This window comes from Procambarus clarkii, chromosome 32 (genome assembly GCF_040958095.1).
Source record: "Procambarus clarkii isolate CNS0578487 chromosome 32, FALCON_Pclarkii_2.0, whole genome shotgun sequence".
NCBI classification, from domain to species: Eukaryota; Metazoa; Arthropoda; class Malacostraca; order Decapoda; family Cambaridae; genus Procambarus; species Procambarus clarkii.
In genome coordinates, this window is record NC_091181.1 from 25,405,279 (window position 1) to 25,424,289 (window position 19,011).

Below are 19,011 nucleotides of genomic sequence, written 5' to 3' on the forward strand. Positions count from 1 at the left end.
GCTGCACCATAGGGACTGCTAATGTTTTTAAAACCACCCAAACCACACAAAGCCATATATAATTATGTAATTAAAGCTTAAATTATACATACTGTGATTAATTGATAATGGAAATATGGTACTGTACTGTACTTTTACAGCTGGAAATAAATTAATTTTAATAGAAAATACTCATTTCATACTAGAATCTAGACAAAAATAGGTTGTTCCTAATATTTATATGAAGGGTTTATCCTCCCGATGACTGCATGATTACTAATGCTGAGACACATCAGTGTTAAGAAAGACAAGGTTTCAAAAGTGTTTGTCGTCTTTAGTCGCCGCTACTCTATCTACAGCAAAACAGAGGCATGTGTTAGAGGGAGACTTTCTGCACTGTAGTGCAGGATGTTGTTTTTATGGCATATCTTGAGATCTTGAGGTTATCTCGATGATTTCGGGGCTTAGCATCCCGCGGCCCGGTCCTCGACCAGGTCTCATTTTTGTTACACACTCCCGAGGAAGCAGCCCGTAGCAGCTGTCTAACTCCCAGGTACCTATTTACTGCTAGGTAACAGGGGCATCAGGATGAAAGAAACATTTTGCCCATTTGTCTCCACCTCCACCTGTAGAGACAATGCATTTTCTTCATTTTTGTCTCCACTCTTAACGTTCTTCAAGTACAGTAAGGAAAAGTCAAGAGTGCCATGAGTGTAGTTAGAGAACATATAAATAACTATCAGAGGTCAACGACTCTTAAACACCTTGCCGGGATAGTCTGGCCGTGATGGGTATGTGACTCTGGGCTGCAATCAGGCAAGCAGACAAACAGCATCATAAACCAGGCAATCACCAAGGAATTAGCAGTCTTAGAAAAAAAATAGCAGTGCAATACATTACATCAATACAATGTAATATAACTACAGTAGTACACTATATGGTATATATTTGTCTTCATAAATATGTAATACTTAATATGTAATACTACAAATTATATTGAAATTGTGTGTAATCAATCTCATGGTGATATCTTTCATGAACTTAATTCTCACATTCCTGGCACCCTGCATAAATAAGCACTATCTTTAATTAAACTTATAGGATTGCTACTGTCACTGGTATCACTGTTGGGGGGCCAAGAAGCCAGTAGCTTGTGGAAGTTGTCTCAATTTGATTTAATTTTTTCAAAGTACAGTACTGTACAGTACAGGTATAGTATATATATACTTCATGTTTGTTCTGCACTGTGGTATTGCAAGCTGCAGTGGCAATCCATAATTGTCTTCATAATATATATACCATACATGCTCCCATTTCTATGGGTTCCCAGGAACAATATTAATGAATTGAACTGTACTTGCCTAGTTCTCTCGTATTTGTGCTTGCAGGGGTTGAGCTTTGGCTCTTTCGTCCCGCCTCTCTGCTGTCAATCAACTGGTGTACAGATTCCTGAGCTTATTAGGCTCCATCATATCTACATTTGAAAATGTGTATGGAGTCTGCCTCCATTACATCACTGCCTAATGCATTCCATTTGTTAACTACTGACACTAAATTTTTTTTATCAAAAACATATTAAAAATAAATGTTAATGTTTTAGTTACTGGTACTGTATACTGTATCTTTGTTGGGGATTGGAAGCCTTTTATGCTTATCGAGGTCCTGCTTTCCAATCTAAGTAAGGCTGTTGGTGTGATCACCCATCATGTGTATGTGATGTATTGGCCATACAGTATTTAGTGGTGCTTAACCTGACTGATTGCCATGCACATCATCTATTGCCCTACACCATTTAAAGTCAAATATTAATATTTACATAAATTAATGAATTGTTCGTTGCAACTAAGGTCATAGTATAAATACATGATACAGGTCTACCTGCTGTATACTAAAAATGTCCTAATTTTATTTACCTGATTTTACCCGAGGGCCTTTAACCCCAGTAGCCTCGATGAGAACAGGAAGCCGGTGGCTTGTCGAAGGTCCGCCCATTTGCCTTGCCTATATTTTTGAGGTTCCTGCATTCTATTGGGATAGGTTAAGTTTAGTTATATTTATTAGGTTTAGCATAATGCAGGCTGGTGGTAATTTACCACCACTAGCATTTCTCTCTTGCCACAAAAACTATGATTTTCTGTATTTAAATTCCATAAGTGGATGAAGCATATAAACCTATGATTACCACTTGGATAGCAGTGTAATCAACCATATGACTGTACATTACTGAGAAGAAACAGGTGATATGATCACTACATACAAGACTCTGAAGGGAATAGACAAGGTCAACAAAGACAGCCTCTTCAACTTAGGAGAAAGTAGGACAGGAAGCATCAAGACATTGGTGGAAACTGAAAACGCAAATGAGTCGAAGAAATGTTTAGAAATATTCGTGTGCCATTGGGATGGTCAGCAAGTGGAATGGACTGAAAAAAGTGGTGGATGCTAACCTCCATCTACACATTTAAGGCCAGATTTGACAATGATTTTTATCTTCAGAATACAGTAGTTAAATTACATAGTGACAGGTTAGTAGGCAGGGCATAAAGAACTTAACCTCGCTTCCTTGTAGTCACTGATAAATAAGCATGTATTTTTTTACTGTAATGGTTATTAATTAAAAAAAGTGCAGTACAAAAGAAAACATAGTGCTGTAGTACAAGTCAAAAGATTCTCTTTTGCTATGTTGTGAGCACAGAAGTACATATATTTAATTCAGAACTTTTTGAAATCCAATACAGTATTAATATTTGCATTCCAATGCAAGTTGTCAGTACAAAGGATGTTATTTTCCATATATAATAATTGAAACAATATTGGATTTGACCAGACCACACACTAGAAGGTGAAGGGACGACGACGTTTCGGTCCGTCCTGAACCATTCTCAAGTCGATTGTCACAATTCTGAAGTCACAATCGACTTGAGAATGGTCCAGGACAGACCGAAATGTCGTCGTCCCTTCACCTTCTAGTGTGTGGTCTGGTCAAATTACTTTAGCCACGGTATTGTGACTCATCGCCTGCAATATTGGATTCTTTATGCTAACAACTTGCATTAGAATGCTAACATGCATGAAACCAATTACTATATTAAGTTTTGTCATTGATCTCTGATCCCCTGCTCCTCTCACCTCGTAGAGTGAACCAGATTCTGGCTTCTGGCTCCTGAATGTGTCTCGGAGATCTGTGTGTTGAACTAAGGCTTGGTGGTACAAGAGTTAAGCTCGGGGTGCGGCTGGGGGCCCATCAGAAAAGGTAATTTCATTGCATCTGACACGTGATTTTCAAGTCCCTGATAACTTTCGGAAATTGAAGCATATGTGCAGTATTATAATTAGGTATGGTTACCCATAACATAACTGTGCAGGGTGCTTTGTGGGTGAATGTGTTCTAATTTCTTTTTCAGTTATGTAAGGAAATAATAATATTTAGAGATCTTGTCATTATTGAGAAATCTAAAATTAATAGACAGAATAGGCTACACCTATATAAAAATTCCGGTTCATTCCAAATTTTTAATTATTGACGGGTTTATTCGGTAATGATTAATTTACCCCTAGATGTCAGAGGTGGAAGAAAAAGCGAGCAGCACAAGCGAGCGCCTACGTGAGGAATACCGCAGGCATGTGAAGACACAAATCTCTCATGACCTGGTTGACACAATTGCCACACTAGAACAGCATCAAGAGCACCTGCTGCAGCTGTGTGACCAACTCAAGCTTGCCAAGAAACAGGTAATAAACAAAAATAGCCATTGTGTTTCTTTAGGTTTTGTAGTGAAGAAGACTTTTCTGCAAAAAAAAAAAAAAAAAAAAAAGGGGGATGGGTTTACAGTGGCACTCAAAAAATCTAAACCCCGATATAGCAGATTTTGAGAATCTGGACCAAATCTGCCAACCGAATTTTTCCTCCAAGTTTAGATTCTACAAAAAACCTGGATTTAATTTTAATAATAATAATTAAATTTTATTGGGGGACAGACAAGCTGTGTATATATACATGTTAGGCTTATATCAAGGGGCCCCTTTCCCCCCCATTCACCCAAAGGTTAAACTACTAACCCTCTGCAGTATGCAACCACACAACAAGCTGACTAATGCCTGGGTACCATTTTGCTGCTAGGTGAACAGAGGCATTAGGTGAGAGTCGGTCGGCCGAGCGGACAGCACACTAGACTTGTGATCCTGTGGTCCCGGGTTCGATCCCGGGTGCCGACGAGAAACAATGGGCAGAGTTTCTTTCACCCTATGCCCCTGTTACCTAGCAGTAAAATAGGTACCTGGGTGTTAGTCAGCTGTCACGGGCTGCTTCCTGGGGGTGGAGGCCTGGTCGAGGATTGGGCCGCGGAGACACTGAAAGCCCCGAAATCATCTCAGGATGACCTCAAGATAAGAAATGTACCCAATCATTTCTGTCCCACCCAGGATTCGAACCTGGAATTCCCGATTGAGAGTCAAGAACAAACCCAACTGTACTAATGAGACCCTGAGTGTTTTGTGGAAGACATGGTCAAATCCCGATTGTCAGTTTTCATGTAAAATAATTTTCATCAAATTTAATTTTTTTCAGTTTTCCTAATCTTGCTTTTTTTGTTTTTATTGAATTTGCAAAGTTCACCACTAGGTCAAACAGGGAATGCTGTAATTGTGTTGGTTATATACTACACATGATATTTATAACCCCTCAAAATCATTGTTTATATATTATTGTTTATGTACAACATCTAAACATATGTAAACATGTATTATTTGCAATAAGAAAAATCCAGAAGCTTTGGTGGTAAATAGCCAAGAAAGGGGAATTTTGAGAAATCCAGATATCAGCAAATCCAGATCGGGTCTGGATTTGCTGATACCTGGAATGGTAAAATGAATGGAATGATACAATCCGGGTTTTTGAGGTTCCCTTGAACAGTTACTGTATATTGAAATTTGTATTAATGTTAATGAACTTCTGAAGGGATGCTATATTGTTTTCAATTAAATTTTTTTATTTAATTTGAGGTGAACATGTAATATCTGGAGAATGTAATTCGTGTAATGGGCTAATAATTCCAGTTGTCAGAGATAGAAAGCCTCTTAGGCATATGAAAATCCCTTTCAGCCAACTGCTGACATAAAGATATAACCCACAACAATTGCAAAGCTTCTAGATACCTATTTTATTAAGTGAATAGAGGCATTAGGTGGAAGGAAACGTGTCAGTGTTTGTCCTGGCAGGGTACTGAACCCGGCCACTTGGGTGAGAGCCAAGGATGCTGAATACTGAGCTACAGAAACCTATAATAGTGGAGCAAGGAAAATCGTATATTTATTGAGCCATGAAGACCCTTGTTACAGATTTTAGAACATTTAAAATTTATTGGGAAGCATGGCAGGAGGTGGCAAAATAGCCCCATTGAAAAACAAACATGCAATATGTTCTCAGAGACAGTTCTGTCAACATTAAGGGATCAAAGCCTTTAGACTCCTTCTCTAAACATTAGTGGCATAACTTGCTGACCTCTCAGGATGTTCAAAAGAGAACTAGATAAACTCTTCCAAAGGATACCTGATCAACATGGCCCAGAGAATGGACCATGTTGACATTGATACCTAGATCCAACACAAGGTAAACCTTGAGTTTTTTTTATAATGAATATACATACATAGTTTCAAACAAATTTCTACCTCATGCCTAAGGATAACCTCAGTACAGTGGAAACCCCCCCCCCATTTCCTTGATTCTCTGATGACCTGGACATACAAATTTTCAGTTCTCCACCCTTATTAACCAGATCATATCATATTAATGGCACCAATCCCCATTATCTATGAAGTCTCCACACAATTTTTGGGGGGAGGTCACTTTATTTATACTAAATAACACCCAAAATTAATTGGGCCCCTATATGTACTGTTCATTGGTGTATTTTTAATATAACATTAGTACAGGTAAGTTTAGGTCAGTGGCAGTGCCAGAAATGTTTATCTGGAAAGATCATAAAAACCAGATGAACCTTCAGGTCCTGCCAGAATATCGGTGCATTCTCTCACAACTGTCCACCCACTCTGACCCTTTTTCTTGGGAGGATGTCTGATTGTCACTTGTGTTGGGTGAGGATTTTGGCTTTGACCCCCAGAGCCCTCATGGCAGGCCTACAGGGCTAAGGGGGGAGCCCGAGGAGGGCCCATACATGTCCTTAGCACTTCATGAACTCTGCTTCCCTCTGCAGAGGGTGTTTTGCTTCAGAAGGATAATTTTTTATATACTCCCCTCATGTATGACTGATCACTAAGCTGCTACCCCTCAAGGTTGCTTCCAGTTCCTGTACACTGCCTCAGAGTTACCTTATTTCTAAAGGTTTGTCTTCTTACACTGCACTTTGTGGTCTGCATGATTTTGCTTCAGTGCCTTTTAAGGAACTTTGACCTCTTCTCTATGAAGGATCCCGCCTTTTTTGAGTACAGGTCTGTCTGTCTGAACTGGCTGTGGTGTGAGGTCTCTGGTTCATCCTCGCTGGCTAACAATCCTCTCTCTTTTTTTCTCCTTGGAGCTTAGCAGGGGCTCTATCATACTTGCACCTTGATTGGCAGGTGTGTTCCATTGTTCTGGTAATCCTGGGCAGTGCTTCTTATACTCTGCTCATGAACTGCCTGTTGGCTTTATTGCTCCTCGAAGGATGTAGGCATTTGGCAGTTCCATGTGCATCTGAGTGCTGCCCAGGGTCCCTTATTGTGGAGGACCACAGGGTTCGTTTGCACTTGGCAGCAGTCTTGGATGTTTGGGTACTTGTGGAGGGGGGCTCTGAGCAACTTGATGAGGGCGTGGTGTCACTGGGTTCCACCCTGGGTGTGGAGGTCTTGTGGCCTCTGGTTCCAGCCTTGGTGGCTTTGTTCAAGATGCATACTCCTCTCCTTTGTGAGGTGGTGGCAGCATTTTATTGTCTGCCTTGTGCGTTAACAGGTCGTTTTAGCCCATTTGTTAGCTTCAGCTTTGTCGCCTATCCTTTTGTCCACCACTCCCTTCTTAATTTCTCTTTCATGAGGATGTCATTGCACAGGTTGTGTCCATGGTGGCTTGGTCTTACTGCCCCATAGATAATTTGTTGTTTCCTTGGGGTTCTGCCTCCACTTTGAAGGTGGTTGGGTGAGGTAGGGACCTAACCTCCTTTTGGTTGGGGGTAGGTCTTTGGTCTTAGGTCTTTCCTTTCCTCCTCTTGTTAGAAGTTGCATCTATGCATCACAAAGATTGTTATGCTTGAACACTCAGTACAAGCATAACCTCAATACAGTGGAAGCCCCCCCATTTCCTTGATTTTCTGATGATCTGGACATAAAAATTTTCAGTTCTCCACCCTTATGACAGTGACACACTTTAGTATAAATAAAGTGACCTTCCCCCCAAAAATTGTGTGGAGACTCCATAGATAATGGGGATTGATGCCATTAATATGATATGATCTGGTTAATAAGGGTGGAGAACTGAAAATTTGTATGTCCAGGTCATCAGAGAATCAAGGAAATGGGGGGTTTCCTGTGTACTGAGGTTATGCTTGATTGTTATGCCTGATTGTCATGCCAGCCCTTTCATGGTTCACCCCTTGACATTGCCGTTCGGGGGGAGGGAGGGGGGATTGTCTGGCTGCTTCTGTTGGGTCCTGGTCCCACGATTCATAGGCTTTTTGGGTCTGTTGCCGTAGCCTATCTTGAGGTCATCTTGAGATGATTTTGGGGCTTTTTAGTGTCCCCGCGGCCCGGTCCTCGACCAGGCCTCCACCCCCAGGAAGCAGCCCGTGACAGCTGACTAACACCCAGGTACCTATTTTACTGATAGGTAACAGGGGCATAGGGTGAAAGAAACTCTGCCCATTGTTTCTCGCCAGCGCCCGGGATTGAACCCGGGACCACAGGATCACAAGTCCAGTGTGCTGTCCGCTCGGCCGACCGGCTCCCGTATGGTGGACCTACTGTACATCCTCGATATTTTGGGATTAAGCTGCTTCATTCCCTGTCTGACCTTTTGCATGACCACTTTGGTCCAAGATCACCTACTATAACAGGTTGGAGCTTGGATGGCATCCCTAGACCTCAGAAATTAGTTGACACATCTCAAGACATCCCAGTTTCAGGGACTGGCTAAGTTTTGTTGTGGGTCATCAGGCTTACCACAACAGTGTTCTTCCCTTCAGCTTGAATCTGGCTCCCTTTGTATTCACCAGGTTAGTGCAGGTCGCTGTGGCCTGGCTTCATCTGTTAGGGATTCGTGTGTTGGCCTACCTTGATGACTGGCTGGTGTGGGTCCCCTGCCAGTCTGCATGTCAGCTAGCCAGGATCTGGTTAGGGATCCCAGCTGGTTGGGTTGACCCCCACATCCAGCTGATCCCAGCTGGTTGGGATCTGGATCCAGGGAGCATAACCAAGCAAATATTGCGACAGCCAGAAAAATGATAGGATGATAGGATGGATCACAAGAACTTTCAAATCCAGGGATCCCTCACAATGGTTGTACTCTTCAAGTCACTTGTATTGTCCCATCTTGAGTACTGCTCAGTACTCACTTCCCCCTTCAGAGCAGGAGAGATTGCTGAAATAGAGGGAATACAATGAACATATACGGCACGCATAGATGCGATAAAGCACCTAAATTATTGGGATCGTCTCAAAGCCCTCCAAATGTACTCACTAGAAAGAAGACGAGAGAGATATCAAATAATATACACCTGGAGGATACTGGAAGGCCAAGTACCAAATCTACACAGTAAAATAGCAACGTACTAGAGTGAACGATATGGAAGAAAATGCAGAATAGAACCAGTGAAGAGCAGGAGTGCCATAGGCACAATCAGAGAACACTGTATAAACATCAGAGGTCCACGGTTGTTCAACACCCTCCCAGCGAGCATAAGAAATATTGCCGGAACAACTGTGGACATCAAGAGGAAACTAGATTTATTCCTCCAAGGAGTGCCGGACCAACCGGGCTGTGGTAGGTATGTGGGCCTGTGGGCCGCTCCAAGCAACAGCCTAGTGGACCAAACCCTCACAAGTCAAGCCTGGCCTTGGGCCGGGCTTGGGGAGTAGAAGAACTCCCAGAACCCCATCAACCAGGTAATCAACCAGGTTCTTTTCCAGGTCTCTGGATTTGGGTTCCTGGTAAACTGGAGGAAGTTCCCTATTGGTTCTCTTTCGGGTTTGAACTTGGCTGGGTCTTGTCTGGGACTCTTGGTCAGTTTCTGTTTCTGCCTTCGGGAGCTTTGCTCTGCCTACAATTTCATCATTGTCTGGTGTAACTGGCCCCAGGTGACTCATCGGTTCATTGACCGGTTGTGCTGGAGCCTGAATTTTGCCTGCATTGTTTTTTCCCTGGGCAGGGTTTGGCTCCAGGCATTGTACCAGTTTCTCCAATTCTGCCTGCTTCACTGCTCCCACAGTGAAGTGTCTGTGAACTGTTCCCACTCACAGTAGGTGTTTGGGCCCCGCCCACCCTTCATTGGCTCTTGCTTCGCCAGCTTCCTCGTTGGGCTTTTCAGGGTTCAGTTCTGTGATTCCAAGATCCCTTGTCATGCGATGTGTTTATGGCCATTTCTCCATCCAGACTTCTCTTCTCCAAATGTCTTAAAAAAAAATCCTCGTTATATATATATATGGGAGCACTACACGTGTTATCATACATCATGCCAATCAAGATTCATACGGCACGTCATATCAGTGTCAATCGCCCACAAATCCAAAGTGGTTGGTGGGCCACTATCTTGTACTTCATCACCTCCACCTTGTATCCCAATCCTTGTTCAAGATTTCCTGTATCCTTATCCTACCCACTTTCATTCCCTGCTTACCAGCTCTACGCTTACGCAAAACGAAGCAAGAAGAGAGCACAATTTCTAGATTTGAGCAAATACTAATTTGCCCAATTTTTTATTTAATATTAATAATGGCATGATTGAGACTACTTATTGTAGTGCATTGTTTGTTGTTGTTTTAAACTTGTTATGATAGGTCAGATGTCAATTCATTCAGTCAGTCATAAACAAATGTGGATGATCACTGTGTACAGTGATCATACAAATCTCACAGTCTGAGATTTGTAGCCTGCTGATTTGTCTTTGGAGTGTGACTTTTTCCATAAAAAGGCAGAGTTGCAACAGCTTCTTGACACTGGCATTACCTCTGTCATACTAAGTAAATATACACACACACTTCTTGCCTCATGTATGCCACTGTAAGTCTTGGGGGCATAGCATTAAGTTTTAGTTGTCATGGACATGAATGATGCAAAATAACCACCCTGCTACAATTTTGGTTACTTTTAAAGGTTTTGTGTGTTCATATCTTGAATGCTACTTCCAGGTGACAAATAGTGCATCAGAGACAAAAGCAACGATCAACGCAGTGTTTGACAGTTTCATTGCAGCTGTGAATGAAAGTGTCAACTTGAGGCGTAGAAAACTCTTGGATGAAGTGAAGGAGGTGAGGCTGTCAGTCTTTTTATTTTCTAGTATTTTCATCTTCAATTGGATCCCTTCTCCAGTTTCTTCACCACTTTCTACTAATGAAACTGTGGATGTTGTCTTATACTTACTTGCTTAGCTAAAGGATCTATGGGGTTCAGTTCCTGAACCAATTATGTGCCTCTGTAACCCTTTTCACCACCGCCCAAGGGATGGGTATGGGGTGCATAATAAAGAAAAATGGAATTGAATTGCTTGGGGGTAACAGAGTTCATGACCTGTGTTCTGATTTCTAAATGTTGTTCTCCCATAATACAGTGTATGTAAAATAACTGAGCTTCATAAAATGTGACATTAATAATACCTCTGTACACAAATAACCCTGTACTGTATATAGATAATTCTAGCACAAGATGTACATTGACATGGTCGTATATTCAGTAACTGTTATATATGATGGTGGATTGTGAAAACAGCGTTCTGGTTCTTTCCCTATTCAAGGAATTACAATCGGTGCTAAATTTTGCTTCTCAACACTTTTAACTAGCACCATTGTCTTGAAATTTTTGTTTATCACTTGGAGTAATGCGCAGTCTTCTGTCATTGGTGTTGCTAACAAACCATTGTGTAAGAAGATAGACTTTATCATGTCTGGTCTAACGCGTTATTAAAATGGTCTAGAGATTATTATAGCTTTCATGTTGAAAACAGATTTTCCTAGAGTCCCCTTTCCAAGTGCACCCAATACTCATTATCAGTCACAGAATTATTGATTTGTTCAAGGACTGTAACTTTAGACTTTAGACAAGGACTGTGACTGGTCCATCAATATTGGACCAGACAAGATGGTTTCTCCATTGTTGGAGACAGGAAGCCTGTTTGGTGTATCGAGGCTACGCTAGACCAATACCTGACTTTCCTCAGGATGCAGCCCACAATAGTCTGCTGTCTCCTGGGTACCTATTTACTGCTAAGTTAGTTAAAACATCAGATGTAAGGAAATGTGCCCAAACGTCTCGCCCTACTACTTCTGTCCATCATATGTTCTGTGATCCAATCACAGAACATGTGATGTACTGTTCGGTGAGATTTGCATTTCGTGATTTCATAATCTGTGAAGCAAAGTAGGTGATTTTTATCTCCTTATCTTGTCAAAAAAGAATATCTTGCTGTGCACCTACAGAAAGAAAGTTTAAACTGATTTACGTTCTTGTATGCAGTTTTCTTGAAGATGATGACTGGTTTTCTTATACCTGTACTGTATATGTATGAGCACATCACTAATCACTATGATTGTATTCTGTATGACCTAGAAAATATTTGCATTATGTGTCTTGCTGGTGCAATCATGTGTCTTCACTTGAATGAGCTGTATATCAACCTTAATTCATTGAGAACCACTGTAAACACAAAGCTCATGATTGCCTTCCTGTGTGAGAAATTGTACTACGCTGATCTATCTGACCTGCTCGGTATTGACCAACCAGCATTCAGCTTCATCTCCTGAATTTTTGTCATGAGAATATATGCAGCTCTAGTATGGTACCCTTACATTACTGAAAACAAGAGATTTGCTATTGTGCAGATATTCACTGCTGAGTGATGGAATCAGTGTGGTAATATACTTTAGTTCGTAACTGCAATGCTGCTCTGCCACCAATTTTTTTTTTTATCTAAATTGGGTCAGGAAAAGCTGAAGGAAACTCCAATAAGGAATTTATATCCAAAGTATTTAATGGGTGGTATCAACTATGAACTTGTTCAGTGGGGGGCTGAAACAAGATCCAGTGGCACACTGAGCCTGTGTTAAAGTTCATTATGCAGGTCTTTTTCCAAAGCATGTGAGTGAATGAGACCTACATAGAGAAAGCTGGTCACCTGTTGAACATTTTGTTAATCAAGGCAAAAGGCAACCTGATCTTACAATTAACAGGTGAGGCTTAAGTGAAAAGAAGTTTGCCAACATTGGTGTAAACATGGGAAGAAATGGTGTCCTGGACTGACTAAAGCCTCTTGGAAGATCATTCATTGATTTGGTTAATGGAGTCATAATGATTTCCACTATCACTGTACCACCAGAAGAATCCAGGATGTACTGTACTGTACATTGATGTGTGGTATGCAAGTGATATATCAATATTGTTTCTGCAATTAGGTATCATTCTGTTTACTTTTGGGTACTAGAACACATCCCTCTCCCAAGAGGCTCAGCTATTTGTCTCCATTCTAACAGTGAGTTGGTGGTGTATTATCTCAACAATGGTGAGCCTATCAAAACCCTTTTATTGTGACTCGGTTAATTAAGTGGGTGAGGGGGGCCCTTTTTTTTTAATTACTACATAGCTTTGAAATTAAAGATTTTACGTAGGTCAAAGTTATCCTTTGTCATTTGCTCCTTGTAATCTTCCTAAAGTAAAGCTCCTTTGCAACTCGGCTTTTTAGTCCAGCTCTGAACTCTCATTATCCAACTTGCAGAAAGAATTTGAAAAATGTTTACAGGTTTGAGAATGGTTGTAATATACTTTATTCCATCATCATCACCATCATCATGATGTATATTGCCAAAACTCAAAACTATTTCTTTCTCTGTAAGCATATCATTACCTCAATTACCACCTGTAACCGTATCACAACATCCACCAATGATACATCGTTTACCACCTCTTCAATATCCTACGCGCTCTGATGCCTTGTACCATGTGTGTCTCGACTGTTTCATCAAGTGGGAATTTTTTCAGGGAATGTCCTATTCCAGAATCCACACACAGAGCTTCTGGTAGTCCATTTGTATAATTATTACTTTAAATCTGCAAAGGGTTTTCACTTACCTTGCCAGTGTGTGGTAATATGTTTGCTCTTCAGGTGACCATCTTTTTTGTCAGGTGTTTGGTACCACATAAAGCATGCCTTTTTATGTGTATTGTCTCTTTCACTTATGATTATCTTTTGTGTTGGGATCATGCAAGTAGAATAGCTTACAAATTAGTCTTTTTCTGGGGGGGAGCCCCATCAGCTCCCCAGAGCTATCCAGGCTGATATGCTAATGTCAGACTTCGGCATCAGTCATGTGTATGGAGTTCTGTGGGCCTACCGGGGACCACGAGCCCAGAACCTGACCCCCCTCACAGAGGCGCGAGGAGCAATGGCCTATAGCAACCCCCGTGTGGTTGGAAGCATTCTATGTCTGCCATCGACTGGGGTAGACACCCAGAAAGGTAGGCGTCCCAAAACAAACCCCATTTCTGATGAAAATGGCTACATAAAGCTGAACAAGTGGATAGAACTCGCCAAACAGAAATGAGCAAGCGAGTATGTCGTCACACATCGCTGCGCCGCCGTCTGCACAGCTCCCCATAGGGGGAAGGAAGAGCCCCAGACCCCCAAGCCAGCCATCCACACCTCATTCTGAAGTATGCGACGGAGGCATTCGAGCCTGTTCCTCCAGCCATGTTGTATGAGTCTGCCAATGGGCTCCCTTTCTTAGTGTTATCCGGCTGCCCTGGCTTTTTCTTGAGGCTGTGCCTTTGGGGGAGACGGCTCGGCCCCGTGGCATGCCGTGGAGGTTCCCGGGGCTAGGGAGGGACTGATTTGGGGGGGGCCTCGGGACTCGTTGGACCCCACCAGGGTTCCAACAGGTCTCGAACTCAAGTCCCTCTGAGCGGGACTTGTGGTTACGGGGAGTGTGGTTTTTCCTTTCCCCCCCCTCTGCATACGAGTTGTTGGGCGTCGGCTCGTCCCCAGGTTTGGTTCATTGTCCCTTCGGGTCCGTCGGTTCCGTCCTGTTGGTGGGTACTCTTCTCCGTTTTCTCGCCTTTCTTCTCTGGGACAGGACTTCTCTGTCATGTCGGGATCATGTTTCCCTCGTGTTGGGGTTCTGCTTGACCCTTGGTCTCGGGTGCGACTTTGCCTTTGTGACCCTTTGTGATTCAACCTATTCTTGCATACAAAGATCCAAGCTCTTTAATCCAGCCGCCAAACCCCGTTTATGAATGAAAAGAGGTCTACATACGACTCTCAACTGATGACGTCTGAACACTTCAGGAACAAGTGCTTCGCTCACGTCCTCTGTTCGAACCACAATTCTATAAATGCTTCACCCACGAACTTATAAATATAAATAATTACCAACAGAACCTAAAAACCTAACCTAACCTAACCTATGCCAAACAACACATACAATTTGTATTTATAAGAATATTAATTTATATATGAGAACAAACCAATTTTTAATGCACAGTATGTTAAAATTGATGAATGCGCCTGGGGAGGACGGCCGCTGCTTTAAACAGCCTGGTGTGAGAACGGGTTGTGATATTTTGTGCCTGATTCTGTAGAATCTTAAAGGTTCAGGAAGGTTTTCGATTCTTCCCGTATTATTGGAACGTCTGTCGTCTTCAGGTGAGGCTTACTTCCAGTCCTTTTTAGGACTTGTTGGTCCTCTTCCATGCTTTTTCTTGGTTTTCGGTACTGTCTTGTTCTTTTGTAATTATATCTTCTCTCCATGCTGTCTCGGCACTGCTAATATTCCTTATATACTCCTAGTTGGCGCCCTCCCCACCGGGAGGGTTGTGCGGTTCGGACCTCGTACATCCTGCGCATGTGCCGTGGGAGTGTTTGTTGGGGACGGTGTACACAAATGTTGGTGTTCCATGTCCTTTTTCTCTCGGGTGCTTCGCTTTTCTCGCTTCTGTTATCTCTTCGGTCAGGGCCCCGTGGATACTGGGGGTGTTTTGATATTACCAATATGGGGAAGATGCCTAGTTTTCTCTGCATTTGGGGGTGGGGTGCCGCATTTGCCTCTACCCTTCTCTTCTGCATGTACGGCTCTAGCCTTATTCCACTAGCGGTGCTCCCGGAATATTCTCTGCTACGATGTGTCGTGACACGTTAGTGCCTAAGCTCTGCAGGTGAGTTTATGCAGTTGGGCGTCTCTTTCAGCTAGGCGCTGGTTCGTAGTTTTTGGATGAGTGCTGGGGATTGGTTGTGGTGTTTTGTTTAGCCCATTGTGTGCTTCTTCCTGTGGCCTTCCTTGTTCGTCTGTTATTTGTTACATTGGCACGGCCCAGTCTTTCATGGTCTTATCTTGTACACTCATTCCTTGCCCGTCATGCAGTGCATGGCTGAGCCCTTCCATATACATTGGTTTCTCTGTGTGTAGTAGGTCATGTTCCTTGTGTTCCAGATTGCTGCCCGTCGTCTTCGTTCCTCATCTTCCTTCTACACTCTTGTCCCTAGCTGCTGGTGCTTGGACTGTTTTCTGGTCTTTTTCTTGCGTTTTCCGTTTTTTCTCTTTCTCTCCTGCATGTTGTTGTGTGTTTTAGTATGTGCTTCTTATCTCTACTAATGCTAGGTTGGTCTTTGTCCATGCTGAGTTCCCTACTTTTGCACCGCCCCTGTGTTCGGTTCTGGTCCTGAGTTTTCTTATTTCCCTTGTTTGGCACTTCCAGCTTCTGGGTTGCCCTGTATGCAGGTGGATGTAGCTTCCGTTCTTCCTCTCTTGCCCTGCGGTTTCTTTTTGTTAGGCCAGGTGGTGCTAGGTTTCAGGTCCTGGCTCCGGTCTTTTTCTTTGTGTTCCTTTTCGGGAAGTGCATTATTGTTTGTGTGCTGTTCACGTCCTGGTTTGTTCTCATACCTTCCTCGGTATTGCGTGCTTCGTACTGCCCTGCTGGGACTGCGTTCGCCGCTCCTGTGGGTTGCGGTGTCCCTGCTTTTCGCTTTGCATTTCAGTTCGCAGTGCTCACTCCTTCATTGGCCTAGGCCTCGGGCCCTGGCTCTTTGTTTTTCATCGCAATTTTGTCCTTGCTGTTTGCGGCGTCTGTGTTTCGGCGTTTTTTCTGCTGGCGGCTTCTAGTTGTCGTCCGTTGTTGGAATTGTTGGTCCTTCAAGGGTCCCGGGGGGTTCCTCCTGGACGAGGCGTTTCTGCTCGCCTGGGTTAGTTCTTTCCCCGATTTGCCAGGTTTGGGCTCCTGGTTTCCTGACTTGCCCTGCCAGTTAGCAGTTTTATGATCTCGCAGTGTCACTTCTCATGAATCTCGTGTCGGAACTACTGTGTTTCTGATCTCCTGGCAGGCTCGCTAGCATTGGGAAGTTTTCTGTACGACAGACGTTCCATCTAGTTCCTTGCTGGCATTGTTTTCCGGCTCTGCTTACTAGGTGTTTGCAACCGAGGTTTTCCTGTAGTTCTGCCTCTTCCTATGCTTGATCGGTCCATGGCGGGGCTGGTTAGGTTCTGCCTCGAGTCTCTCACCATTTGTTGGTGATCAGGTGGCTTCGTTGATTGTGTCCCATCTGCGTGCTTCGTCTCGGCGGCGGTGTGGTTTTTTTGGCAGTCCTAACCTTTTTCTTTTTGTCCCTTCGTAGGTTTGCTGCTATGTGGTTGTTGGCGTGGTCTTGTCCTTCTCTTGTGGAGGTTCAGGGCCATCATCTTGCCACATACTGTCAACTTGTCTCGTGTGGTGCTGGCAGAGCCACTCTGAGTGGCTTCGGTTTTGGTGTTACCTCTGCACCAATTCGCTAGCTGTTTCTGGCGTGATTCACCCTCCAGTCTGGTCTTGCGCTGTTTGATCCATCCTAGTTCTTGGATTGGGTGCTCTCTTCTCTTCTCCTTGGTTTGTTGTGGCCTCTTTTGTTCTGGTTTGTTCTCCGAGGCTCTCTTTTTTTTTTTTTTTTTGGCGTTGGCCTCTGGGGGTCAGTTGGGGTGCTTCATGCTCTCCTCCGGCGCCTGGGTTTCGGCTCTTTTGGTTCTCCTGGTAAGTTTGTTCGCTTGCAGCCGTTGACTTCTTTTCTGGCAGAGACTGACACGGCTGCTTTCCAGAGGGGTCCTTGGGTTGTTGATGCTTGGTTGGTCTGGCTGGGGGTGCATCGTATGTTGTGTTAGGTTGCTGTGATTTATCGTTCTTTGCGTGCCACGGCTGCCATGACTGAGATCACGCTTTAGGCTGTTCCGGTTTCCCTTCTTCCCTGTATTAGGGTGCGGTTCTCTCGGGTCATCCGCAGGGTGGTTCGGTCCTGCCAGCCTGCTGTCTTTCCCGGTGCTCATGTCGTTCGTAGATTGCCTATGTGTTCCTTCGTTGATGTTCCTGGGCCTTGTCGGGCCTGTGTGGCCTTGGGTTGGAAGTTGTGGTTTTTTGTCTCCGTTTTGCGTTGGAGAGTGAGTGACTTCCGCCTCCTGGGTTAGGTCCCTCGTATTTTCGTCTCTGGGTAGGTAGCTCCGGGGAGCCGACGGGGCTTCTCCCAGAAAACCAGCGTTGAATGTAATGAAACCCCATTTTCTGGGCGAGACCCGGAGGCTCCCCGGCAACCCTCCCTCCCTCCCTCCCTCCCTCTGGTCAGTGTTTTTTGTCGCGTGTTTGATATCCAGCCTCAGAACTGGGGTGTGGACGGCCGGCGCCGGGGTCTGGGGCTCCCCCTTCCCCCTCCCGGGAAGGGGGGAGATACGCAGACGGTGTAGTGGCTACGTGTGACGTCATACTCATTTGCTCGTTTCTGTTTAGGAAGTTCTATCCACTTGTTCGGGTTTTTGTAGCAATTTTCACCAGAATAGGGGTTTGTTTTGGGATGCCTACCTTTCTGAGTGCCTAACCCAGTCGATGGCAGACATAGAATGTTTCCAACCACACGGGGGGTTTTATAGGCCATTGCTTCTCGTGCCTCTGTGAGGGGGGCAAGGTTCTGGCTCGTGGTTCCCGGTATGCCCACAGAACTCCATACACACGACTAATGCCAAAGTCTGACATTAGCATATCAGCCTGGATATCTCCGGGGAGCCTCTGGGTCTTGCCCAGAAAATGACTTTATATTACATTCAACGCTGCTTTTTTAATGAATATAATGTGCATCTTTCTATACAGGACACTCGGATTCTCCTGCTACCTTCCTTGCATTCATGATTTCCCAGTACTGTATTATGCAGTTTTCTTTGCATCAGAGTAAGGTCATCATGCTAAATAAGGCTTAGAATTGTTTTGTGTGCTTGTATGACCCTTTTGATGTCACTCGGGGCTGGATTGAACTTTACTCCATTGAAGAGGATCTTATATTTACTATAAGATTTTTGTGTGTATTGCAAATTTTCTTGATTCACTCACTGACAACAAATTATATTTTTGTTCTATCATGAGTCTCATGATATCTGGGAACATCCATATGGTTACCAATGTTTATCTACAAAACCAGCTTTTATTTTAAAATGTAACAAGTGTAGTCCTGACGTACATTTGGCAATTGCGAAAAGTCATACTAATGTATAGTGTTGTGCATGCACTTAACACAGGTGGAAGAGGAGGCACGTGGACCCCTGGACCAGTGTGAAAATGTTCTGGAGACTCGAGTCAGGGAAGCCGTGGAGAGAATAGAGCAGGGTAAGAGACTACAGCAGCATGGAGGTGTCATGGCGAAGGACACCGTCATTAGATATCAAGAGGAAGCAGCAGCCATGACCAGGTACAGCACTCAGTTGTCTTTCTTTGGCCTCAGTCTTGCAGAAAATAGCTTGTATAGTTATTATGAACATATGGTAATTTTATGACAGGATTGTAAAACGAAGAGAGATCTTTGACAAAATATTTCATAGTGCTGAATACTAACAATAATTAACACACTA

At 43.6% G+C, this 19,011-nt stretch overlaps 1 protein-coding gene across 4 annotated transcripts in view; it reads left to right on the plus strand.

Moving 5' to 3' along the window:
* Window positions 1-19,011, plus strand: part of LOC123759300 (cytokine receptor-like factor 3) — a 105,425-nt gene that overhangs the window by 74,197 nt on the left and 12,217 nt on the right. For 3 of the 4 annotated variants that reach the window (XM_069335028.1, XM_045744170.2, XM_045744171.2), the window contains exons 2-5: window positions 3,116-3,232; window positions 3,538-3,711; window positions 10,309-10,428; window positions 18,682-18,851. In XM_069335028.1, the coding sequence (XP_069191129.1) occupies window positions 3,538-3,711; window positions 10,309-10,428; window positions 18,682-18,851 (464 nt within the window). In that variant the 5' untranslated portion in view covers window positions 3,116-3,232. The remainder of the gene's footprint in view (window positions 1-3,115; window positions 3,233-3,537; window positions 3,712-10,308; window positions 10,429-18,681; window positions 18,852-19,011) is intronic. The other variant, XM_045744174.2, reaches the window with a different exon arrangement.